Source organism: Hermetia illucens, chromosome 1, assembly GCF_905115235.1.
Source record: "Hermetia illucens chromosome 1, iHerIll2.2.curated.20191125, whole genome shotgun sequence".
Lineage (NCBI taxonomy): Eukaryota > Metazoa > Arthropoda > Insecta > Diptera > Stratiomyidae > Hermetia > Hermetia illucens.
The window spans coordinates 31,311,528-31,339,110 of record NC_051849.1 but is presented as its reverse complement, the minus strand read 5'-3'; the positions used below and the strand labels follow the sequence as shown (position 1 = coordinate 31,339,110).

The 27,583-nt window shown below is 36.8% G+C and overlaps 2 protein-coding genes and 1 long non-coding RNA gene across 6 annotated transcripts in view; all 3 read right to left on the bottom strand.

Moving 5' to 3' along the window:
* Positions 1 to 228: 228 nt before the first annotated feature.
* LOC119646892 lies at positions 229 to 1,213 on the bottom strand. Its single transcript, XR_005248784.1, has 2 exons — positions 1,053 to 1,213; positions 229 to 894 (listed from the first exon to the last, which is right to left on the bottom strand). It is a non-coding gene; the product is annotated as an uncharacterized LOC119646892 (long non-coding RNA).
* A 5,137-nt stretch (positions 1,214 to 6,350) lies between these two features.
* Positions 6,351 to 7,825, bottom strand: LOC119646990 (proteoglycan 4). The gene is made up of 2 exons (XM_038047705.1): positions 7,783 to 7,825; positions 6,351 to 7,534 (listed from the first exon to the last, which is right to left on the bottom strand). The coding sequence occupies exons 1-2, from the start codon at positions 7,823 to 7,825 to the stop codon at positions 6,351 to 6,353; spliced, it is 1,227 nt and encodes a 408-aa protein (XP_037903633.1).
* Positions 7,826 to 10,328: 2,503 nt separating this feature from the next.
* The window catches only part of LOC119646891 (glycogenin-1), a 39,246-nt gene continuing 21,991 nt past the window's right edge, over positions 10,329 to 27,583 (bottom strand). The window contains exons 2-7 of one of the 4 annotated variants that reach the window (XM_038047528.1): positions 25,711 to 26,021; positions 25,298 to 25,587; positions 20,081 to 20,261; positions 19,815 to 19,838; positions 18,522 to 19,163; positions 10,329 to 10,820 (exon numbers count right to left, since the gene is read on the bottom strand). In XM_038047528.1, coding sequence (XP_037903456.1) covers positions 10,599 to 10,820; positions 18,522 to 19,163; positions 19,815 to 19,838; positions 20,081 to 20,261; positions 25,298 to 25,587; positions 25,711 to 26,021 — 1,670 coding nt within the window. In that variant the 3' untranslated portion in view covers positions 10,329 to 10,598. The remainder of the gene's footprint in view (positions 10,821 to 18,521; positions 19,164 to 19,814; positions 19,839 to 20,080; positions 20,262 to 25,297; positions 25,588 to 25,710; positions 26,022 to 27,583) is intronic. The other 3 variants (XM_038047529.1, XM_038047530.1, XM_038047531.1) reach the window with 3 other exon arrangements.

Genomic DNA, 27,583 nt, shown 5'->3' with positions numbered 1-27,583 from the left:
TCCCTTGATGCCTTGGGACGCGCTACGATCCCTCACATACCATTATTCAAAATTCAATTTTCCGCGATACTGATTGTCGGGCGTTCCAGTGTACATACTGGTATCCCTTTACTTTGTATTTCGTTCAAATCTGAAGTATAAAATTGGATACTTACCATTATCTGTTATTCAGGTGGTATAGAGGTAGTGTAATCTATATCATTGGCATCGAAAAGAAACTCGAAGGAATCACACAACATAATACTTTTAATATATTAAAGTTTTGCAATATATATTTTTCAACTTGAAGAATTTAACTTTTTTGTTCTAATAAAATACTTTGATCTCAGATTTCACTTCTCATTTAGTTTACAATTTCTATAATAGCTAAAGCGTGTGAACTAAACGAAAATAAGAACAAAATCAAAATTTCTACTTTTCCAAAAAACATGGAAGTTGAAATAGTCGAAACAATTCTATGAAGTGACCATAATATTTACAAAACATAAATATCAAGGCGGGAATTATCTATAAAATATATGAGTAAAGTTATCATATGTTAGATTATATAACAAAGGGAGTCTTTGCACTTTATAGGAACGCGATTATTAAAAGAAGAGTAGCAAACATCTGTAAAAAAATAATAAAATGCACATTTGCAGGTCTGCAGGTTATTGGGCGACGATGTCATATGTGGTGATTTCGTCAAAGCGTATTCGGAAATGCATTAGGTTATTGGCATGTTAGTAATGCATACATTAGACATGAATCCAGAATTCAATTTGATGTCCTGTTCAGGTTTCAACAGGCAATTTCCAGTAGACAACTGGTACAACTGTGCACCTTATTATTTAGCTGCAGATTTCTTTCCCTTCTTCTTAGAGACAGGTGCATCCTGTCCGAGTTTTTTTTTCTCTGAAAAGGAAAAAGACAATAAAAATAAAATTTATTAATTTTTAAAACTAATAGAAAAAGGTTCATAGAAATTATTGGGGGTAGGTAAGGACATTTTTCAGTGCATGGGGGTCAGGTGTACGATCAAAATTTTAGAATTAAGTAACGAATTCTCTTACTTCGCCAGAAATGATCCACGTCTAGTTTGAGGAATGTAAGGTCGCTCGGCTACGGCGTCAATGTCCTTAATAGGATAAAAAATACTAGAACCAACAGAAGAGGTGTACACACTTTGAGATAATTCGTGAAGCAAAATCTCTTTGCATTCAAGCTAGCTAAATGCGCCTTTGTTTCTAAAATCATACAGAATATTTTAAACTTCAAATAACGCCCAGTAGATTCACTATGGGGCACAGAACGTGTAGAAACGTACAAAAATAAAACGTAAGAGCAGATACATATATAGAAATAACAATTGTAACATTATGAAGTCATACGAAGAAGGGGTGACAATAGAGACAGACAGTGGGTGTACGAATATCCATGGATAAATATGAGTACCAATAAAATAAAACCATTGAACAATAAAGGCGCAAACTAATTGTATTATATGTTACTCATAGGAAATTTAAATTATAACTTAAGGCGGTCATCCCGTGCGTCGGATCTGCGGAATCGAATTTATTTTTTGGCATCAATTGTATCTGGATATAGTATAGAATATATGGGTAAAGTGATTTTTTGATATTCGGAGTCGTTCGGAAATTACAGGGTTAAATACGTGATAAGTCACATGCCAGATTTAAGTCGATCGCCGTAATAAAGCTCGTATTTATCGGTCCGAATGACGTTTGAATGATGTTCGAATGACTTCGCCAAACAGACAAAAATTGAAGCCAAGGCTGTACATGTGTTTCTTGAAGAAACCTAAGGAACTAGGCATAGCAGATTAATGGCCAGTATAGGTTTTATGGCTGAAAATCGCAGTCTACTTTTTAAATCGTTTTTCTGGAAACTGTATGTTGAAAATCGGCTGCCACCATAGCCCAAAATCTATTCAACGAAATTCTTTGAAATTTTCACGACTTATTCAGAATATATTTCTATGGTCCGCAAACTAGAATAATTGCGATTCATTCGGAAGTTTTTTTTTTAATCATTGAAGAACCCGTGAAAAAACACAAAAATTTACAAAAAAAAAAGTTTAACGCGGCACCAAAAATTTAGCTTTTAATATTTTTTAATAATCCTAGTTTGTGGACTGTGGTTAAGTTAAGATGATCGCAGTGGTCTCTAGCGTGGCAACAGAAAAACACCTTTTTTGGAGATGGGTGTATAAATTGCTCTGTGTTTCAATAACGAACTACGCGATCGGGCATGCTCAAGATATTAATAAATCTATGGTAAAAAATTCGTATTTGTATCTTTATCTAGTTCTTCACAAAAAATTTCTAAAAAAAGCGAAAAAAATGGCTTTCACACGGGATGACTCCCTTAAGAACATAGAAGGACAATTTACTACTTAGAATGGTGTGGATGGAGAAAAGCTAGTATTAAAACTCAGAAGTCAGTAGAACAACCAGCGAATTGACAATTTTAGTACTTTATGGCAGAAGTTGCCTTTCTGACTGAAACCGAGTGTTTTCTACAGAAAGATAATAAACAACGACGGTATTCCACTACAAGACTGGACTTTCAGTTGTATAGGGGCATTATGCAAAGTATTACAGAGATCTGATTGCGAGCTTTTTCGAGATAAATATTTATAAAGGGTCTACTGGAATATATGAATATTATGAAATTCACATCGTTTTCAAAAGATACGTAAGAACCATAAAGTGCTTGTGAATATCCGTACCTAATATTAAAATGATAAAACTAACTAGTTCGTCTCATTAGAATAATTTAGGTGACGCAAGAGCTCATATTGATGCCAAAACAAATTTTTGGAACGGATAAAAGATTCTGATTTTTCGCCCTCATTTCAAGGAATTAAAGGTAATGGTTGAATTTTCAACTGCATCCCCCGCGTTCGTAAGGAGGTTATGGAGGAGAAAGAAGGAATTTTCCCCTCATCAACCCCGCTGAACATCTGTAGCGGTCACCCGGTTAAAAAGTTTTGAGGCCTCATAGTTGCGTTTACTTGTATCATCATGGCAAAGTTCAAATTTTCAGCACTCGGAAGATGAGGGGATGGAGGAGGAAGTTTCCTTCTCTTTAGCTTCGGTTGAAGAATCGCGGCGGTCACCTCCTTTAAAAAGTGATTCCGCCTCGAAGCGGTAGTATTTCGATACTACAACGCTAGGATTTAATGTTTGACCCCAACCCTCGGGAAGAGGAGGGGGGAGTAACCAAGGTATGGAGAAAGAAGTGTGGGGTCCCCTCTCGCCAACTTCGTTGCAAAATCGAAGCGGTTATCCCCTCTAAAAAATTAAAAGGCTGGTATTTTGATATTATTATGATGAAGTTTGATTTGCCAACCCACCATTGGGGAGGGAGAGGGAATTCTTCATCCCAGTTCCGCTAAAGAGTTGTAACAACTACCTTCTTCAAACATTACAGGGCCTCAAAAGGGGATATTTTCATTTCATTGGTAAGGCAATTATCATCCCTATCTACAAGAGGTTAGAAAAGAAAGGGCCCCTCTCCAAACCCCTTGTATAGCTTATCAATAAGTTTATTAATGACATTAAAATATCCCTTTTTGTGGCTACAGGATTTTAGCAGAACTAAAAAGTGGGAATTCTCCTCTTTCTCTTTCATGCCTACTCTGCCTACTCCCCTTTGAGAGTTGGTTTCAAAAAGGAAATTTACCATAATGATATCAAAATACACCCCTTTTGAAGGACCATAACTGCTCAAGCGAAGGTGACCGCCGCGATTTTTGAACAGAGTTGGAAAGAAAGGACCTCACGCTTCGCACTTCATGTCCCTCTTACCTCCTTCGAGAGTGGGGTTCAATATTCACCCTTCGGTTATGATACAAAAGCAGTGTCACTTCGAGGAGTCACAATTTTTTAAGTGGAGAGATGACCGCAGCAGTTCTTCAAGAGTCTAAAATGGCTAAAGGTCCGCCTTCTATATTCCGCTCTGTCGACTTTTTCTCAGAAAGTAGGATTGAAAAATCAAACTGAAGAAGCTGAAGAAGGTGACAAGTAACCGTCGAAATATTTTCTATTTAATAAATAATTTTTGGCAAAGTAAAATGAAACGGGCTTTAGATTTTTTTTATATGAGAGATGAGACTTTTATATTTCCGTTACGCACATAGTTTAGCCTGACACAAGTAAATCAATTTTTGTTTCGAAGCTTTCGCTTGCATTCAATGTGGTTACAATAGCCAACAGTTCAACTCTACTTGTTCAAATTTAGACCTATCTGTCTAAGACAAACAAAAACAGTAAAGATAGGATACTATAACTTTGAGACCGGTGAAAATTCTTTCCTATCTAGGGTCGAAAATCACAAAAGATAACAGCTGTGACGATGAAATCCGCGCACGGTTGTTGGCAGCCAACAGATCCTATTGCATTCCTCGGAAACTTGGGTTCTTAGCAGGCAAAACTGCTCTCTCTCTTGGCCGTGTTTTAGAGAAGAATTCTCCGAAGAATTTTTGGCCCTGTACATGAGGATGGACAATTCGGTAGCCTACATAACGACGAAATCTATGAGCGATACCATGACCGTTGTGGATAAAATCCTGCTCAGCAAGTTGCGGTGAGCAGGTCACTAAATCCGTATGGATGAGGATGGCCCAGCCCGGAAAGTCTATAAGGGCAATATCTATGGTAGAAAAAGAAGACGAGACAGACCCTGCCTGAGATGGAGCGAAGGCTTAGGTCAGTATGTCAGACAGCTTTTAGGGGTATCGAATTGGCGGACTTCGAGATGTCAGGAGTCTCTTATTAAGGCAGGCCTAGACCGGATACCGGTTGTTGCGTCGTTGATGATGAAGGTTATTATACCGAGGTTTGAAGCTGGCGGCTGAAGACAAACCTTCCAAGGCCTGATTTGAGCTTCCATGATATATTTTTGGAGTCAGGAGTATATTCTGATCCATTATCAATGGCGAGAGGTGCATTACAAAGGAAATTGTGCTTTGTACGTAGTAGCGGAAAGAAAGGGGGCGATACTGAGTATTTAAGATCTGATCCACCTCCATTTTCATTAGGATATAAAACTTCTCTGAGTAGATGACATAGGAGCAGACCTGACGAGAGGGGGGTTGAAAGGAAGATTCCCTTCGCTTTGGAGTTTTCCCGGGGGTGCAGAATAGGAGTTTCAACGAAAAAATAACAATATGGTGCCGGGGTTCTTTTTTATCTCAGACTCGTATTTTTTGACAAAAATGTTCACCCCGGCTTGCATTTCCTGTATACGGCTCTGCGCAGGAGAAATCGCTGACATGCTTAAAAAAGGCAGAGTAGAAGGAGGGATATTCTTCACATTTTTTTAAGTTACACTAAGCCCGATCACTTTGATTTGTAGTAGAAAGAGTAGTATTGAAAATGAACGTTTATTGAAAAAGGCTCAGAAACTATAAAGTGACTGTTGAATGCTTGGATGAATTGTCGTTCCACAAGTGGCGTCTTTTATGATAGATGCATCAATGAATGTCTCAAATAAAAAAATTACCTCAATGTCGTCCTCCGCCTCGCGGTATTGAAAACAAAGATATTGCGTTCGAAAAGTGGCACGGCGATCATGATCACATTCAAAATGAGGATGGAGTTAGTTGACCGATCGAAAAATTGCGAGAGAGGCGTAGAATATGGGGAGAACTCACTTGCCAAGATTGATCTGAACATCGAAGTCAATGGGAAATGACCAAAAAGCCGACCGAAACAACGATGGCTTGGTAAGGTAGATGGTAATTTGAGGGTCTCCAGTCTCTATCCAGACCAGGCCTATGACCAAAGATTAAATTTAAAACTTTTTCTTGTTGAATTCTATGTTTGGGAGAAGTATCTATATATTTAGTTTAGTATTAGGATTTTAATAGGTCCACAGCTCATGATAATGAATATAAAATCGTTAAAGTAGAACTGATTTAATGATAATGGAAAGGATGCTGATAGTATTGTAGAGTGAATTTTTTAGTGGTGGACAGATCAAGTGATCAAGTATTACGTGCTCACCCTACCCTAGATTGAAATAACTTGAAAAGAATTTCAGAAAGCTTCAGGTTCAGCATAAATATTTGGATGCGAGATCGAGTGCAGGGTAAAGAAAATGATATTTTCCGGAGGGAGGAGAGTAGGGCTCTGAATCCCAACTCTAAATTTGTTTCTGGAATTACGAAAAAAACTTAGTTCTGGAAAGTAAAAGCAGTAAACCCAAAGTGTACATATAACATGACATGGAAAATTTAAGAGTGGGAATACGAATATGCAGGAGAGATTTAAATTTGTGCATTTGTCGATGAGGAATGAAAATATATAAATAATTTATTGTCTTTAGATAAAATCTATTGGTAACTACTCACCTTCTGGTGTTATCGTTTTGATTGTCTCAATTGTTTCAACAATTGGATCGCCTGGCTCAATAATCTCCTCTTCATACTCTTCAACTTCTTCATACTCCTCTTCGCTTCCTTCAACTGGTGTTGGATCGTAGACAGTTCTTGTAGATTTCTTAATTGTACCATCTGGTCGAACGGTAGTATAGTGGTACTCGGTACCACCATCAATTTTAATGGTCTCCATTGTAGTTACTTCACCTGGATTTTCAGATGGTACAACAGTTTTAGTGCCCGATTCCGTTTGAATTTTCTTAGTTTTCTTGATATTCTTGAATTTTTCGGCTTCCTTTAGTTGCCTATGGTACTCGTCAATTTCATCTTCAGTCATGTCAACACCTTGTTCTTCCTCTACAGTTTTACGAGAAATCTGAGTACGTCCATCAGCCAATATGGTTGTGTAAATATATTCTGTGCCACCGGCAACCTTACGCTTTTCAAGGGTTGTCTTCTCACCGGGTTTTTCAACGAAATCTGCTGGAAGAGGGACTTTCTTAGTTTTTCCTTTCTTTGATTTATCTTCGATGGCTTGGACATTTTGTTGTTCAATAGATTGATTTTTCTTGGTGGTTTTTGTTGATTTACCACTTACTTCAGTTGTTTCAGTAACTCGGCGGGTTTCTTCAACAGTCCTTTTGGATTTAACGTTGATTTCTTCAGTTGTTGTAGAGTCTTGATGGGAGACATGCTTAGTGGAACTGGCTGGCACAAAAGCTGTTCCACCAGGGACTTTCTGGGATACGATTTTTGTAGTTTTCTTTGGTGAAACATGTTCAGTTTCGGTGGTTTCAGTGATTTCCTCCTCTTCCGCATCGTAAATGGTTTGAGTTTGAACAGTTTGGGTTCCATCTTTATTGGTTGTGGTGATAGTCAATTTCTTTCCACCAGGGATCTTTTTCACCACCGTTGTTACATTACCCTTTTTGTAGGTACCTTCAGGCTTGTTGGCCGCTTCAAGTTCCTCATCAGTAAGCGGCTGTGGGTCGTAGAAAGTTTGTACCTCGGTTTTCAATGTACCATTAGGTTGTGGTATTTCGGTAATAATCTCATAACCCTTTGGGATTTTTTTGTAGGTTTTCTTAACGCCGGTGGCTCTGTCGAATTCAACTTTGCCATCTTCAATATCGGCCGATGTTAACCTCTCTACAATTTCGGAATAACATGAAATTTTATTACGTTTCGGAGCTTATTCGCATAAGAATCAGTTGATGCACACACACAAAATAAAGACATGATAAAATGATTTGGACGATTACATGGCATGTCATAGTCCCTTCGATATATTTTAAAGCACTTTCTTGTGAATTCGTTCTAAGCTATTCTAGCTATTGCAGTGAATTTCGCCAAATGATATGAGAATATGTTAAAAATCGCTTAAAATCAAATGTTACTTTCTTTAAGGGAAGTGTTAGGCATACGACAGCAAGCAAACATAGAGAACCACAAATGTTAGTAAACGCTCGTTGTTTTTAATCTAATCCTTGATTTCGAGTGGGATCGTGTTCTTGAACTTGATCGACTTCGAACAGGCGATTTAGATTGACTTCCTGTTGACGACGAGAAAATATAAATAATTTACAAAATGTTATTAGTATTACTTTAAATTTTGTTGGTTTTTGATTGCGTAGAGTGTGATTCTTTTGTGTGTTGAATGAGTTTGTGTGTGCCTACAGATAGGTGGAGTCGTATTCACGAATTAACGTAAATTGTAAATGTATAGATTTCTGTATGTTACTGTAGGGTAGTGGACGATAAAGAAACAGTCATTATAATACGAAGAACATTTAAAAATCTAAACAAAGAAAAATAATTTGGAGAAAAAAGAAAATCTTTATCCATAAATTTACGAAATGTTAGTGGCAACCATACTCCCTTTTAGCAATTACAGTCTCTTAAATTTGAATATGCAATGATTATTATAAGAAGTTTGTGCTTACATGATAATACCCCGATGTGCAAATGGATTTACACGTTGCTGCTATGACACATTGTGTTATTACTTTATGAAAAACGTGTCAACATAATTAACCAAATAAAAGAACAAATGTTTGAAGTACAAATATTTTTATTCAAAAAAATCAATTCCGATTTTTATTGTCTCTACTTATTGTCTTCAAAGTAACTGGCTTATTTTCCAGTGTTATTTCATTTGTGCAAAACTGAGTGCAGTGTCTGTTGATTTTGAGATTCAACTCAAAGGTACAACCCACTTTACACAATTGACTCTTTCGCCATGGATGCATCTGGTAGTATATTTTTTTTTGATAATTTTTTTCGAGTTTACTGGAAGTCTTTTATAAAAATATTGATGCTCAAATGATGTATTTTTCATAAATTTGAAACGAAGGCTGAGTATCACTTTTATATTATGGAGCAGACTTTTAATTGACTAGAGTGTGAATTTTGAAATGAAAGTTAAATTTATCCTGTTTGAACTAAATTGGAAGCGAATTTCCGCTATTTAAATCTAAATGTCCGCCCAAAACCTCGTTTGCACAAAACATGCAATTGAAAATTTCAAACTTACGTACGTAGGTAGTACAAAATTCACCAAAGAAATTATCAGGTTGTCCAAAAAGTTTTCGCACAAATATTAATGTGACAATTAAAAAGCAATTAGCAGACAAACCAAAACAGCAGGTACAACATGTGATATCCCAATGGAAAGGTCAGAGTCCTAACTATAAAATGCATGGTAAATTATCCTTGAAGGATCAGTGTTGTGAAGGATATTCAAGGATAAACATGGAATTCGACAAAGTACATTTTCGTCATTGCATTTTGTACGAGTTTCAAATGGGGACGAAGGTGCCGAAGGCGATTGAAAATTTGTCGAAGGTATTCGGTGAAGGAAAGGTAAAGCGCAGGACAGTTTACGATTGGTTCGAAAAATTCTACAGCGGAGACCTGACACTTGAAGATGAACCTCGCTCAGGAAGACCCTATACGATTGACGACGATATCCTGCGCAACAAACTGGAAGCGAATCCTTTTCTTTCGACACGTGTGCTTGCAGAGGATCTCGGTGTATCAAAATCAGGAGTAGCAGTAGCCATTACGCGTCTTGGATATGTTTTGAAGAGCACAAAGTGGGTACCGCACGAACTGACTGAGCGAAATCTGGCCGATAGAGTGAGAATTTGCTCCGCTAACCTTTTACGGAACGAAAACGACCCTTTTTTGAATCGATTGGTAACTGGCGATGAGAAATGGATTGTGTACGAAAACGTAGCGAAGAAACGAGCCTACACTCATCGAGATCAACCGGGTCCATCGGTAGCAAAGCCGTCTATTCATCAGCAGAAGCGAATGCTCAGTATATGGTGGGACGTTCGTGGCCCCATACACTACGAGCTTTTGGGACCAAACGAGACCATTACCGCCGATAAGTACTGCGAGCAGCTCGACAGATTAAACACCCAGCTACGTTCGAAACGACCAGCATTGGTCAACAGGCGAAATATTGTCTTTCATCATGATAACGCCCGGCCGCATACATCTTTAACTACTCAGCGAAAATTGAGTGAGCTTGGCTGGGAAGTTTTGAGTCATCCTGCGTATAGTCCCGACCTTGCTCCTTCTGATTACCATTTGTTCAGGTCCCTCCAACATTTTCTGGATGGTAAAAAAATGACTTCTGAAGCTGACCTCCAAAGTGCACTTCGCACGTACTTTGAGGGGAAGGGGGAAGAGTTTTATAGAGGGGGGATTTTGAAGTTGCCCGATAGATGGAGGGAAGTCGTATCTAATGGAGGCAATTATATATTAGATTAAATAATTAAAGGTTTTTATAAACTTATCTGCTGAATTCTGTCTTTGATTTGTGCGAAAACTTTGTGGACAACCTGATATTACATAATAATATTATTACAAAACATGAACTGATATGATACGAAACCATAAATATTATATGGAAAAAAAATTAATTCAATAAATGTGCGATGAACCGAATAATGAATCGAATTAATTCATTTAATTTCTCTTAGTATTATTTCACGTAGAAATAATAGTACAAGAACAAATGATAATATTAATCAATACTCGAATGATTGAATTCTGAACACTTGACCAATCTGTTCTAATACGAATTTAAATTAAATATAAAAAATTATCATATTACAAATAAAAAAACAAGGTGCGATGAACTGTTCGTTTTCTGAATATTGTTTCATTTTTTTTTTTTCAAGTTAAAGACAAAACAGATTGATTACATACTACCAGGTTCCTTTGGCGTTTCTGCGGGCTTTGGTGGTGCAGAGCTCAATGTTTCCGAAATTCTAGCCCAGATATTGTCAAAGGAATCACGTCCGGTATAGTCAATATTGCCGGATTCCCAACATTGGCGTCTGATATGTTGTTCATACGCTTCTTGTTCAGGTGACCGTGGCTCGCCCAGGCGTAGTTTCGAGAGAGCACCGGCTAATCCTCCCTAAAATCATTTGAAGGTAAATTTTAAAAAATTGTTTTTAATTATATAAAATTTATTTAGATCAATATCAGATATTATTGGCATTGCGTGGAAATTAGGGTTAGTTTCATTCTCGACAAACGTAACATGAAATAAAATAAAACAAAACGTGCTTAGTTAGTAGCGAGTATAATGTAAGTTCTAATCGAATGTTTTTTACTGATTTTTCGAGTGGGAAATTACTACCATTCTTTCGTTCTATTTGATGCGGTTGGAGTAGGTTGTATTTGGAGAACTATCTTTTCTAAATAATTTTTGAAAAAAAAACTTGTTCGATTTGAACTGTGATCAATTGAACGATTGGAACGAGTATGATACTTTGGGTAAAATACTAATTAATTCATTTTTTGGAACTACATATAACTATGAGTAGTAAGTATCGGAAATCGAAAGCTCAGAAAGATTTTGCGCATCCCAATATATATTTTTTGGTCCTTAACGGTACAATTTGCAGATAGCTAGTAATCTATAACGTATATGAATTTAATATGTCTGAAGGACAACTTTGACCTACTATAACCTGGTTGAATATGGTAGGATTCTCTTCAAACTTTCCAATTCCAAGTTCCAATTTTGATCATTATGATTTTTTTCAGTCGGTTCGGTTGGGTAGTTTTTAAGAATGGATCCTATCTCAGTTCAAATTTGTACTTTTTAACCTCTCACTACTGTATGACTGTATGTACCGATGACCAACCTAAGATCAGTTTCGTAAAGTAGTAATTTAGGCCTTTCGCTTGATACTCCAGACGGCTATTGTTCGGTATCAAGACAGAGCCTGCTACCCCTTCCTTAAACTGTATACAATACCATGCTATTCACTGTATGATGTGTGATTTCAAAGTCAGTATTTATGTACCAAATTATTTTCGGTGAGCCACTTTCAAAAAAGTGCGTGTAACAGACAAACAGTAAGTTATTTTGATAAAATTTTGTTGTTATTTAAAGCCTTGACAAAAAATTCGTATGAAAGGAAAACAGCAAAAGAAATAGCTTGCTTTTCGTTTGTCCTTCACATAGTCTAGTTTAGTATCGAAATTCGATGATATCTGAATCGGTCCGCACATTTGTCTAATGAACTGGGATCTGTTCTTCGACTATCAAAAAAGACTTGCATCAAAATTCGTGCGATTCGCAATCGAGTGACTACTCAATCTTCAAACAAAAAAAGTTATTTTCTAGACTCCACCCCACAGCAATGGGAAGTACCATCTGAAAAATTGCTTCTGTTATGACGACGAACCCGTCAGCAGTTTCGTGCATTAAGAAAAAGGGATCAGTTGCTCCCAAAAATTAGTGTGTCCCGGCATCAAGTGGATGAGGAACTCAGACCTACTCAATCCTCAAACAAAAACTGTAAGGAGATAGATCCTTACTAAATTTTGCTGAACTGTTGCTAGTTAATCGCTAAGCCAAGCAAAAGGACTGTGAGTATGATTAGGAATACTTTGCCTAGACTCCAAGTCACAATTTTTATCTCAAAGCTTTTTCGGCCTTTTTAGGATAGTTTGTTTGTTCTCTCTCATTTCGATGTTTATAACTACTCTAGATGGCTTAGTGGTTGGAATACTAAATTCTCGTAACGAAAGGTCGCGGATAGCTCAGTGGTTAGAATACTAGGCTATCGGACCGAAGGTCGCGGTTCAAATCTCACGTGATTTGACGTCAGATACCAGTCGACTCAGCTATGAATGAGTACCTGAGTCAAATTATGGTAATAATCTCGGGCGAGCGCAATGCTGAGCATATGGCCTCCTACAATATACTGTAATGTACCGTTACGGTCTTGAATGAAGTGTTCTAACACACTTCAAGGCCTTAATCCAATATGGTTTGTCGCGCCAACGATTATTATTAACGCAAGGTCGCGGCTCAAATCGCACTGGATGGTTTAGGTTACAAATGAGTACTTGAGACAAATTAGGCCAAAAAGGCCCGGGTGAGCAAATGCTGACCACATAGACCAAATGCCAACTACATGTGTACCATTACTCTCTAGAAATAAAATGTTCTAACATGGTTAAAAACGGAGCCCTACGCAGTTGGATTCTAAACACAGCCACAAATCCAACTGTTGAAGCGAACCATGCTGCTATGCTTAAACGGCAGGTATTCCTTTACAAGCTTTCGGCCTAATTCATACAATGGGGTATTGATTGCATTTACCAAGTCAATCTGCTCCAGAGGAGGATCATCGTATTATATTGGGTTGTTCGGATTTTTGTGATTTTGTTATTCCAAACAGAGAACCTAATTTACTTGTCATTGGAAGGGGTGGGGGGTTTAACCGGCTAAAGATGGTGAGGAGAAGCCTTCATAATAGAGCGCAACCAGTGCAGTAATCGGTGTGCGTTTATAGAGTGCATTGTTTCCTATATATGAACATTCAGCGGAATTGTTATAGCGTGAACACCCCAACAAATCTTCGGTATAATTAAGCAGACCGCATTGAAGTGTTTTTCAGTGACACAAGTTGTTTAAGAAGTGGCGAAAGCTCACCGTGGATGACGAACGTAGTGATTTATCGTCAATATCAATTACTTCAAAGAACTACTGGATTGTGATCGTCGGTTATTGTCTGATTAGTGACGAGCTAAGCCTTAAGAATTTTAAGCGAATCGTTGGCAAATTTTAATAGACATTTTGAAATGCTTCAAAGAAACTTCAAATTTGATCTCTAACGTGGTTACCGGAGACGAAACAGAGTGTTCCCAGCACGAACAAAGTGTGGAATAGCGCATAATCAACTCTCCTCGAGGATGAGGAAGTGCAACATGAAAATGTTGTCTTCATCATTCACAAGAAGTTTTTACCTCCACGGATAACTGTAAATGCACAGTTTCACATGGAAGTTCCATCACGACAATGCTATTGTTCGTGTAGAAGTGGCTGACTATGTATAACGCTCCACCCTGTCTGACTCTACTACGACGCAGTCATGGCTCAACATGACATTTTTCTCCGCCCTCGTTTGAAAGGTGCCATAAAGGAATAACGATATGCAATCAATCTTACTACTCAGGGCCGTTGAGAGGAAATCCGGTTCCGGGGTGGAAATTCTGCGAAAAAATCGGGCTCGGAGTGCAAACTATGTGGCTTTGGAGTAAGAATTATGCCGGGCCCCATACGATATTATCCCTTTTTTTCATTGAAATTTATATTGCGGGCTCCCGATATAATTCTGGGGCTTGGGGTAAGGAGGAGCCCCCCTTTCCGACTGCTCTCGTCAGGTCTGATACTACTCATTGATTGCCCCATGTGGCTTGCTAATAAAAAAGTTTGACCTGTGCAATTGTTTTCGTTTGTAGCCTATCAAATATGTGCAGAAGGAGAAGAATGTTTTGTTTTTCTATTATGGGAATGATGAGAATACTATTTAAGCTAGAAAAAAATATTCCATGTATATGGAGAAGATGCATTGATTGTACCCTAGTACCAAAAGTAGTTAGTAGTAATTTCGTTTCAACGATTTGGATATTGAAGTTTACTACATTTTGGAAAGCAATTTGAAGCTGACGAAGGCAAAATAAAGGATTTGATTGATGCAGAAAGTCGATATGATTCTAGGATTAACTTAAGGGGGGATATAGCTTAGTAATTTGTTTCAAATTCTTTAGTTGGGTACTTTCTGAGAATGGTCCCGTCAAATAAGTGATAATTTTCTAGCCGCCATATTCCCCCTTTACAATTAAATGCGCAACGGATAGCGAAAAAATACACCCCTGCTCCATTTGTCATGGAAGGGCCCCCCCTTAAGATCAATATAGAACGATGTTATTCAGTGCATGCATGGGTGTTCAAAGTTCCAAACTTCCCACCAAATTTCTTGTTTCTGAGAAAAGCCATAAAAAGATGTGACGTTCCACCAAGATAATTAGGAACTTCCTATAAGTTTGCAACCTCTCAAAAGATTTTCCAATTTGGACGAGATTTATGGCCATGATCACCATCTGGATCAAGCACCTTAGGAGGAAGCAGTTACTTTTAATGCGGATGACAAAAAGACATGGATCAGTTTGTTACCGGCGACCATTTTTTTTGTCAGAAAGACGATATAAGATACTAATGTGGAAAATTGTCTTTAATTTTCACTAAAAAATGAAGTTAGTGTTTCCTGTTTACTCCTTAGTAGAATATAGGGTATCCCCACAGACCTTGATGAAACGTCAGTTTCATTATCATCGCACTTAGCGCTGTGCAAGTGATAAGCTCACAGCAACGAAATGAGATTAATTTCCGAAAAATGTAGTGCTTACACAACTAACTTAGTAATGAACTCAGATAAGCAAAAAGGCCCTAGATTGTTGTTTTAAACGAAATGAAACTTGACTTTGAATATTTTGAACTTAACCTACACCATTGAGTAAATGCCAACGAATTTAAAGAAGCAAACTTGGCATTCAGTGTGTGTCATGACTTCGAAGTTAAAACAGCTATTTCATGGCATTGAACTTATCGTTTTTCGTAGAAAAGAACATTTGCGGTGAATATTATTCATTTAAAACAGACAATTTTTGACTTTTATATTCTCCAGAAAACACTAAGGTGTGGACGCTTCATAAATAATGATTTTGATACCTAAACTAAGGACGCTTCGGTAGAATGAAAAAAATCGAACATAACAATTTCACCACGGTTGAATATAGAATATAATGAAGAAATATGGAATATTTTCAGGGCGTTTGGAGCTAATACGGTGCATAAAAGAAGCACACAGTGATGGTTCGAACAATTTCGGTCAGACAACACCCCTTCAAATTAAGGGAGGTGGATTACTACATGAGATCATCGATCGTCAACGATGAGTTGTGCCCTTACTGGCAGTTATATATGATATGTACGTGCATGCGTATGACATATTGCGGATGAGTTGGGCGTACACACTTTGGAAAGATGAATAAACTTGATAAATGGGTTCTAAATGGACTTACGAACCCAAACGTAGCCATTCAAATGGAAATTCGCTGTAATCTACTCTGCTGCAACAGAAAAGATCCCTTTCTGCACAGAATAGTGATATGTGATGAAAAATGTGTATTGTATTGAAAGTATTATAATGGTTAGATGCAGATGAGCCTTCAAAACATTGGCCAAAACCGTGGCTTCTTCCGAAGGTAAATATTCTTAATTAATACACTTAATCGCGTATTCAATGGCCTAGATTGTCAACAGAGATGAAGTGACACTGCTTCATGACAACACAGGACCTCATATATCCAGAATTGTAGTATGAGACTTTGGTTTATCCGCCATATTCACCTCAACCTCATGCCAAACGACTAGCACTTTTTTAAGCATTTGGATCATTTTTGGGTAAGAAACGCTTTAGCAATGAAACAGCAATCCAAAGTGCCTCCGAGGAATTTCTTTACATTAGAAAGGCATAACTGGCAAAAAATTATTTAATTAATTAATTAAAATTAATTGTGTAAAACAAAACCTTATTAAAATCGATTCACTCTCTGTCTTTCACCCGCACTTTCCTCCAAAACGGGCAAACTGATCCGAACGAAATTTGGTGGACAGATGAGAACTATGAAATCCCGCGCATACATCGGCATAAATTTAGGTGGAGTTTAAAGGGGGGGGGCTCCCCATATATGCAAAAGGGGGATACAAAAATTTTTTTTCACCGGATATAGTTGTGCAGGATATCAAATGAAAGGTCTCGATTAGTACCTTCCGCAACTGATATTAGTTTAGGTGTGAATTGCAAACTGCGCGAGTGGAGTCAAAATGTACGCACTTAAAGTGAGACAGGACTTATTTTCGGAAACTACCCAACCCAAAAATCGACACGAATTTACTGTTTCCAAAGCCATGCAAATAAAATGCTGACGTCATAATTAGCGAGAATAATTGACATTCGCATGAAATATTAAAGTTGCATTTATAAACAATCTACTTCTCCCCAGCCCTGTCTAGTGCATACACATACCACATCTTATGGAAATCCGAGTCAAACAAATAAGATGCTGACGTCATAATTAACGAGAATAATTGACATTTGAATGAAATATTAAAATTCCATTCATGAAGAATCTACTTCCCAATGGGGGCAATGTAATTTTTAACTTTGTTACACGGAGCTGTCATGCGCTCGGCGCTACTCACATCTTGTTTTTCTTCAACTTTTGTCCCATTCACAAGCGGGGTCGGCTCGTCGTGATCGGTTTCACCATTTTATTTTATCAAATGCCTGATCTGGATGTAATTTCAAGGCTTTTAAATGCCCATCCAGCGTATTAAGCCACCATTGTTTCGGCCGGCCTTTTGGTCGATAACTATTGACTTCGATGTTCAGAGCAAGTGAATTCTCGTTAACGCGAATTACGTGACCATACCATCGAAGACGCCTTTCTAGGAGTTTCTCCACGATCGGTGCAATATCCTCATTTCGGATGTAATCAAAACGTGTCACGCCACCAGTCCAATGCAAAATCTTCGTCTCTATTATCGCAAGACGCCGTTCATTTTCTTTTATAGTCGGTCAACACTCATAACTATAGAGAGCAGGCGGATGGTATTGCGGTAAATTTCAGATTTGAGACGTTCGATGATACGTGGATCACAAAGAACACCAGTTGTGGAATGCCACTTCATCCAGGTTGCATTAATGCGTGAAACAATTTCAAAACGCAGTTCTCCATTGGCTGATAGCATTGACTTGAGATATTTAATTTACTCAGTTCTGGGAAGGTTACTGCAGCTGACGACGCTGAGCAATTTGAATATCTCGAGTCAATGCTCTCAGCCAATGGAGAACTGCGGTATGCTCCTCACAAAGGGAAACACAAAACCTTTTATACCTGAAACGTCAAGCTTCCGGTTTCCCGAATTGTTTTATATGCATGATTACACGATGGCATGTAACTTAGCTCTAAACGAACAATATGAATTTGAATGGAATTTGTAAAGAAATGGCTTACAGTGTAGAGCATTCACAGAAAGAGGTCCCTTCAGTATGAGAGTTTATATGATATCAAAAACTACAGTCGCGAGGAAGTAGGATGGAATTGCTGCATTATGAGAACATTCATAAATGTGTAACCACCTCTCCAATAAACGCATGCGAAGTTTATATTCTAATAATTCTAAGCGGTGGCCAAGACTGAGCATTAAGTCTCAATAAGCAATACGACATATTAGCTAAATTATGGTTAGTAAAATATTTCATGCACTCTCAAACTTACTTGTTGTTTTTGCATTGTCAACATAAAACAAAACCTACACCATCTAAAGACGAATGCATACTAAAATAACAGTAGATTTTCGTCGTCCGAAATACGCAAGAACGAAAAATTCACTTATTCCGTTTTACAAAAATACCACCGAAAACGAACGACAAGGGAAGATTACTTCAAAAATTTGGTACAATTATGTTAAGAATTCTTTTCCATTTGTTTGAATCCATTTCTATGTTTTACAATGTATGCGGTTAATAGATATATCGAATGGAACCCACAACATGATCTTCACCGGACTAACAGAGGCTACAATGGGAAACAGGATGAATTTCTAAATTTGCAATTTCTTACATGAAGAAATGAAAAATGGACCCGTATGCCAATAATTTGTTTTTTTAGCCACATGCAGGATAAAAAGAATTTTGTTTGTTCATGTGAATAAATAGATATTTTATCTAAATCTATCAATACCCACCTCTATTCCACCCTCGGCTAGTTTATCTGAGTTGTTATTCGTTTCAATGTTAGCATTGTTGTTATTATTGTTGTTAATTTGATCTTTTTCAATATTTACATCTTCACTTTGAAGCGTCGAACCAAAATCACTTAGATTTTGGGTTTCAAGTCTAGGCTCACTCATTGCACTGATATCACTATTATTCACAATTTCAGGTTGTCCTTCTTCTGAATGTTCACTAGTGCCTCTATTATCCACATACCCTGAATCAGAGTAAGGCACACTTTCAGTTTGTTGTGGATATGATATAGGACTGCTAATATTATTATTATCAGAGGACTCTGATTGATAGGGTGTGTTAATATTGCGATTTTCTTCAATATAATGCGGAATATTGTCCACATTTTGTACATAATTTCCATTATCAGGTGTTTTATCACGGATGTTTTCGTTGTTAGAGTTATTATTATAAGTTTGTTCTGTATTTACAATATCTGACACAATTTGTTTCTCCAAATTTTCATAGTAATCTTCCCATGGATCACGTATTATCACATTGAACATAACTTCAGTGTGAATTTCATCCCTTTCGAACGGGGTAAATCGATTTTCATTTTGATTTGATGGTATATTACCAATTCGAAGTGTATTATAACTCTGCTTTGAATAAAAATTATTTTTAATTACATGCAGCTAAATTATCAAACAGAAATTAACCACAATATTCTTTAGCTATTTATATATTGAGAATAGTTCTTATAATAAACGTAAAAAATTGTAAATATTGATAAGTTTTTATATTGATTGATATGTGCAGATGAGTCTATGTAAGGCAACGTGAAATAATTAAAGGTATCTATCTACATTTACTTTCCATCTCAATTGGTTCCGGCCTACCTAAGTGAAAAATGTTTGTTTTCTGTTCTAAAGCAGCTAAAGATTCATCTAGTAATAATATCAAAAGAAGAGTAAAGATAGTCAGAAACGCAGAACAAAACTTTCCATTCTATGATAAATCCCGAGAACTCACTAAAACCTGCCCCTCCTATGTTGATCTTTGCAAAACATACTTGAATTCATAAAATTCGTAAAGCATAAAAGCAATCTACTCTCTCATACGAAATATCAAAATATCTCATTGGATTGCCTTACATAGTTTTTTGGACCTCAACTTTCCTAGCTTCATATACCCTACTCCAGTAAAACTATACACGCGATTTACAGAAGAAAAAAAAAGTCAAGAAAGTAATAGAGAAGTTGCAACGCTATTGACATGGGTTGAAATATCTATTAACAGACGAAAATCCTTACCTCTTCTTGGTTAATAAAGTCCGGCTTGCAAACAAAACAATTTTCATGTTACAATTTTTTCAAAACTTAATTTAAATTATTCTAGATTTTAGTTTTTATAGGAAATTTTCAATAAATACTCAAATCGAGGGGGAGGGGGTAAACAATAACAAACAAAAGCTACATATCTGTTAATTAATAAGTAAATAGGTATTTATTGTATAAGCATATAAAAATGTATGTTATTAAGAAAAATATAATTAGATAAATATAAAAATTTCACTTACCATATCCTCAGTTAATTTTTCATGTACATTATCACAGAAAAGATCCCACCAGAATTGCAAGTATGGATGCAAATAACCACTCTCTTGAGGTGTGTAGACAATTCTAGTTTGAGAGTTGAAATTTAAGAGCCATGGTTTCATTCTACCGATGAAATGGAGGATTTTAATGCGATCAGCGAATCTAAAATTATGAGAAGTTTAGAGGCATTTCCTTAAATTTTCGTTGTAACATAGATTATAACCAATGCGACAATACCTTTATTAATACAAACAGTTTAAAGTTCTGACAAATAAAATACATAAAATTGCAACCTGTCCTGCTTTTATATACCATATACAATATAATAGGTCTCCTGTTCATTCATTTATGGAGCATAGGTCATTCATACAGTCTTTTCTCTCCTGTTGTCTATTTCTTCTTCTTTCATTTTCACTATTATCACGTTTAATATTGGTTAGTGGCAAGCCTACAGCAGCGGGACGAACACAAACGTTCATGGACTAACCGGTAGAGCCGTAGAGAGGAAATCCAGGCCAGGAGTGAAAATTATTCGGGTCTGGGGTGAAAATTATCCCTTATTTCATCGAAATTTCTATTCTGGATCCCAGAGAAAACTCCAGAGGGAAATTCCCCCCCTTTCACCAGGTTTCGCAATCAGAATTACGACCCAAGACAGACAGGAGAAGAGGTTTCGCCATTGCACCGGCCGTACCTCAAATAGCACATTGATTTTTGATCCTTTCTAACTGGGTAATTCCCAGTTTTAGTACGGTACATTATTATCATTGTGAGTGAGGTTTTGGTAGTTAGGTTTTCCTGGGTCGAAAGTTGTTTTTTCGATTCAAATGAAAAATAGACGCAGTCTTTTCAAAAATTAAAAGTCCGTTCCAGTTGAAGCATGATGATTTTGGTGCGAACGATATGAGCGTACCATCGAATATATTTCAATCAGATTTTCTCGAATTTTATTTAAAAATCGAGGGATTCCTAAGCCCGTCATCCACTTAATGGCAAACTGGACCAGTTGAAAAGGAACATACTTCCTTAGTTGTGGTCCACAGAAACCTCATCCTTTGGCAAGCACCCAAGTTGCAAAAAATATGACTCGCAGTTTCGTGCGAGGAAGTATGTTGCTTTCCAACTAGCCCGATCCGCTATTAAGACTTAGGAATTCCTCGATTCTAACACAAAATTTTAGTTTAGCCTCGGCCGGCTTAGGTCTGAATTTTACAAGCCTGTTCTTGTCTTCATTATAATCCATACACATGTAGTGTTTTTGAATTTATATAAAGGAGCAAATGCCAACTTGTAACCACTTCGGTCACGGTGCTCCCAGGACAGAGATGAGGCAGCATCTGAGGAGTTGCCTCTGCTCTGGACGAAAAAGCAAGTCACACATTTTCTCGTTAGCACGAGTAATGCCCATTCGATCACCAATGCCCTTATGCTCCCGGATACTACACTATATATATATACTACAACTCTGGTAATAATAGTGGGATTTACACCAGGCATGATTAAAAGTGATGTTCCTTTAGTAACATAAGCAGAAGTCTACAAATATTCTCCATTTACGTTCCAGGTTCTATCCATCTAGTCCTGTATGTTTCTTCTACAAGTTGCTCTCGGTTGGGCGCTTCCTTGTACGTACCTCCTGCGGATTCCACAGGTATTCGTTTGTTATTGTTATGACGGTCAGAATACGAAAGCAGTAGTCTGTAAAAGACTGGAGCCAGCTTTTATGAGGTGTTGTAAGATGCCAGATTTGGAAGCCGTATGGAAGGACTGACATAAGAACGGCATTGCACCAGTATCAAGCCTGTGTTAATGATATGTATTCCTATCATAAAATTAAGATTTTCTAGAGAATTTAATTTGTCAACTGAGTCAATATCCAGATGGAATGTATTTTGAGGCAATTCCGAATCATCTATATGCATACTGAGAAGGGCTATTTTCAATACATATCTACGATTGTACGCAATATTCCTAATCAAATCTTTAAGTTAGGTTAACCAGGCTAAATGCATAGCAATTTTACGCGGAGGTAGATCTAAACTCCTAAAGAACAGCAAACAGTGTTATCATGAAGAAGGTAGAAGGGCGAATACCAAAACTAGTCCCGCATTTTTTTTCCGATATAGTGGGGCCACTTTCCCTTCCGCATAAAGGGGACCGCAAAAAGTATAAACAAGCATTGGACCTCTTCACCATGTCCTGGGTGATAACAAAGCTGGAGGCCTCAATAGAGCCCTTAAATTTGTTAAACTAGACTCGTCTGGTTTATCAGCGTATTTGAGGTATGTATGGTAGAAGGAGTTTTCTAAATTGTGTGAAAAGGACATAAACGAGACACTGATACATACACCGCCCGATTTGTCTTACAAGCATGATATAAAAGATACTAAAAAGGGTCGTTTATAATAGACTATAGGCATAGTCTATCAGAACGGCAGTTTGACTTTCGTCAAGTTCAATCAACGATCGATGCCATAAACGTGGTTTTGGGACTGCCTCGTGACGTGATATCCTCCAATAAAAGTTGTGCCGTGGTAACATTGGGCGTCAAAAATGCTGTGAATTTAACCAACTGCGATAAAATAAGTGTCCTTAATTATTTGATTAAGTAACTCAAAAGTTCCCTCTCGGAAAATACACTTTGGTACGACACGGATGTGGGACCACCTTCACGACAGGGCTAACACGCGGCTCAGTGTAACTAACAATGGGGTCCTTGTGTTTCCCATGTCAGAGGAGGCTACGATAATCGGTTTCGCGGATAATTTGGCTGTGGTTGTCATTATGAAACGACCCGAAGATGTAACGAAACCATCAGTGATATAAAAATCTGTCTGGGGTTCGTCCAGCTTGGCCTAGCGGAACGCAAGCAATTACTAATCTTAGAAAAACGAGAACGATATATATTTCGCTTAGTGGTCCCACCATCACTTAAGGCCGATTAGCTAGTACTTGGAGATTATGAGATGTGAAAAAGTGGCAAATACCAGCGTATCGTTAGCCCGAATGATGCCTAATACTGGAGGCCCGAGATACAGGCGCAGATTACTTGTACCCAGAATGCTTCAGTTTACACTATTATACGTAGCACCAGTCTGGGAGGAAGGACTAGTATGTGACAGTAATATACTATAATATAATGTTTACCCTCCGTAAACATGACGTAGCGCTTATTGACGCTAAGGGAGTTTACTGCCATCAGAACAATCTCGTGCGAGGCAGCCTGCGTTATTGCGAGAATGGTATCGATGAACATTGTGCCAAATAAAGGGTGCTGTCTATATGAGAAAAGAAAAATTAAATGAATAACCGGAAAAGAATACGGAATATAGAAAAAGTGCCGGCAACGATGGAATGACCCGCACATTATTCTTGACAAGCCATGGCGGTTACAGAAAGTATTTATATCAATTCAGGTTGAATAACTTTCCCTTTTGTCCTGAATATGGTTCCAAACTGAGGAACCAGATTATATTATATTTTACTGACCGCGATTTTGCTCAGAGAGAAGCTTAGAAAACTCTCTAGAGGTCAACTTGAGCCAGAAAAACATCCTCGGGGAATTGCGGACGTCAGAAAAGAATTGGTGCGCAGTGAATCACGTAGAAAGGACGATGACTTGACAAGAAAGGCGCGAACAGTAAAAGGTTCGGTAGCTTAAAGCGCAATCCTTGTCGTGAACTGTTTTGTGGAAAGAGAAAGTAGGAGTAGTTTTAGTGGGTGAGAATTCCACACACTCTCGGCGGTGATCTTCAAAATTCGATTTCCTCCGAAAAGGATTTCCACTGTGCTATTATCTCATGTAGTATTAGGTGCTCACTACTGCGGGTCTAAAATCAATGGATACTGACGGCCGGAAGCCCGCCTACCTAGTCCGGCTTTCTTGCAAGCGTGGTAGTTAGTGTATCAGAAATTGAGAAACTTTGTCATTATGCAGGTTAAGACAATTCATTTGTTGATTTATTTAAAAATTGACACAAGTCGTTTCAATCTGCAATTTTTTCCCTCTTTGCTGCTTGTACACATCATATGAGTTTCTTAATCATTCAATTTCCAGAACATTTCCTGTCATAGTTCGCGAACACGTTGTTGTTTCTATGGAAGAGCTCTTGAAGGACTTACCCGAATCTATCATGTCGTGTTGTTCTCAGAGAATGTTCAAATTCTATTGCATTGGTCCTTCGGCTCGAGTAACTAAGACTAATATACAAATAACTAAAAAAGGTGAAAATAAGCTGTTCAGATTCGCCCCTACGTTTATATGGGATCTTAATATCTCAAACTTTTCCTTTGGAGAAGAAAAAGTCAGATCTTGAAGAATTTCCCTTTGCCAGTAAATTCACATGAAAAAGAAAATATTTATTTCTGTTAATAATAGCGGGATTTCTATCAAACTTTCTAGTATTATGCCTTATATTATCATCTAATTTCAAATTTTTAGGATGAATTTTTGAGGAAGACTTTAGTATATAGTAATGTACGATTATTAAACTGGTATAGTGAAATTGTGTGTACATCCTCCAGCCGATATTGAAAGTTAGGTCAGTTTTAAAAAGAACTAATTAAGCCATTCCACCCCACACTTCACATATGAGGAGCGCCCTTTAAATTCAATGCAAAATTCTGCCACTCATTTCATGTAAAGAGATTCTTAGACCACACATTGTCGTGATAACAAGTTAAATATTTTCTGGGCTAATTGGGCATGTCAGACAAACGGGGAGACGAACAGATAATGGATTAGACTTTGTTTTACATAAACCCTTAAAAAGAAGACAACATTAGGCGCAGAAAAAAATTCTTTTCACTAGCTTGCATGTTCTAAAAGGTAACAGGATTGCGACAATGAAAATACTAATACTGTTTCGAAATCGACCTGATTTTCTAGATCTGGTCTTCAGATATTATTATTTCTCAACTTAAAAAGATAGTTTTAGGGAACTGGTTCTTATTTCGAAGGGTTTTGTCAGGTTTTCCTATTCCTTCTCAAACAATTCAATTCATGAAAGCCTATATCAAATATTGTAACTACCTATTGCGATTTCAGTAATGTAGCAGTAGGTGCTAGTCTATCCCTAGAAAAATATTTGTCAATTCAGGTTATAAATCTAACCAACTAGATCCTTATCTTGAATCTTAAAAAAAGTTATTGTCGCACTAATTATAAATTAAATATATATAAATTGAAAAATCTGTACTGTTTGAATGCTGGCAAATATGAATATGTAGCCGTTGAGCATGTATTATACAAAAATGGCAAATGTCTTGAAATATCGCTCGTTGCCCAATCCGAAAAGTATGAATTCAATAAACCCTGATCTCCGCCATCGAAGCTTCCCTTCTCTAAGGCAAATTGTGTAATTTTTGAAAACGTATCTAAACTTGGTCTATACACGAATACGCCAGAGTTAAAACAATCTGGCCAGCCTACATCGGGTGCGGCCGACAATTCTTCCCGCTCGAATAATTCATCACAATTTTGCAAAACCTAAAAATATAAATTTTCAAATGAAAAGAAAAAAAAATATATATAAAATAAATTCATGAGCACTCCCACTTTGATGATTAAAGAGTAGACATATGAAAATTTCATAGCGTAAAGGATACTTACTAGAGTGTCGGCATCTAAAAATACACATTTCTCGAACTGTATGAGTCTCCAGCAATGGATTTTAGTGAATGTGATACCCAACTCGGGACGGGCCAGGAGAGCCAAATTTGCAGCATCTTGTGAGTCTAGAACGTTCACTTCTTGTACGACATTGAAAACATCTTTGAGCTTGTTGCGCATAGATTCAGATACTGTCGGTGTGATAAGAATAGCCAACTGATGCGCTGTTGATACTCGTTTCAAAGAGTAAGCCAAAACTAAAGCGCCCAATGAGTATAAATCATTTGTGGCCAATGTAACCCATGCATATGCTGTAAATATAATTTTATATCTTTAGATATTTGCACTTATTTCGCGGAATAGTAAATCTAAGTTTTCAATTTTTAATAAAAATTTCATGTTATTTACATCGACATTTTAAGAGTTTATGCCAGAACAAACCATTTTCATAAGCTCTGTGCTAGGAAGTTCAGTTAAAGCGCAGATTATAGTTAGATTAGCCTTTTAACCTGACACTAGCATATACCGTGATTTCACTAGCAATTACTCGATAACCTAGTTTCGAACTCACTCAATCCGTGGAATACAATTTAAAATTTATAACTTTTCCAGATGATTAAGTCAACTAAAAATAAATATAAGATTTGTCTTCGAAATGTTTGAAAAAATCTCCGTAGTTGTTTCTTTTTAAGTTTTCCATTTCTTTTCCATTATTTTCTTTCTTTCATTTTTATCGTGCTGAGAAAATTAAGGCCTGACGATATTTTTAAATGAGAGAACGAACCAAAGAATTTCTGTGTTCAGTCTGCGGGAAAAATTAATTGTATCCATGTGTTCTAATTTTAATGCTGAGATTTAATTCCATGGGATTATATCATACGAGAAACTAGTGATGCGAGCTAATTTTTGTGTAAAAATATCTTCAGAAGCTGATTTTTTTCGAAACAGAGTGACATGAAATATAAAAGGAGGTTTTGAGAATTTTTTTTTAAAAATAGGTCGTAATGAATACCAAAATACTATTAATACGTAATATTGATAAATAGTGGCGTTTCCTTTCAATTATGACAATTATAAACTGCATGTCTTTTTTTTAAAAAAAATCAGGGTTAAGTTGGATTTAATGAAAAAAATAAGGGAAAAATTTGTAGTACACTTTGGGATATTCAAAGTCAAAGTACATATTTCTAGATCATTTTCTTGTCTTTCTAGTTCTCTTCGGGGTTTTGTTAATAAAATTCCAAGATTCAATATACATAAACAACTTTATTAATACCATATTAATGCTATTGACATAGATATTTAATAAAAATAAAAAAAAACATTTTGAATGAAAAAAAAATGCATTAATTCATCAGTTAGAAAGCATGTAATTATAATCCCAATAAAATTATGTACATACATGATTTCATAAAAATGCACAAAATTCAAAAACAGAATTTTCAAAATTTATTTCGTTTTCTTCCAAAAAGGGTCTTATTTATTAAATACAATAAAAATAACCAAACAAAAATTCACTGATGTTAAAATTCAAAAAAGTTGCCGATTCCAAAATAATTGTATCGCCTTGTCCATAGAAATTTCAAATTTATCATCATATTTTCGATATTTTTTTTGCAACAATAAAAGCATGGAAGGTAAAAAATGGTTATAATTTCGATTAAGCAGCAATAAAAAGAAATATATAAAAAAATGTATGCATTATTAATTTTTAGAAAAAGAATGGAAACTTACAAAATAGCAGAAAGCGGCACGTCAGTTCCTACATCTATTGCTTATATGTATATGCATGTGGTTTTTATCGGTAGCATTGTGTTTTTTTTTGTGCAGCAAATATCCTCCTAAAAAATTAAAAATGTTTGTAGTATCATCT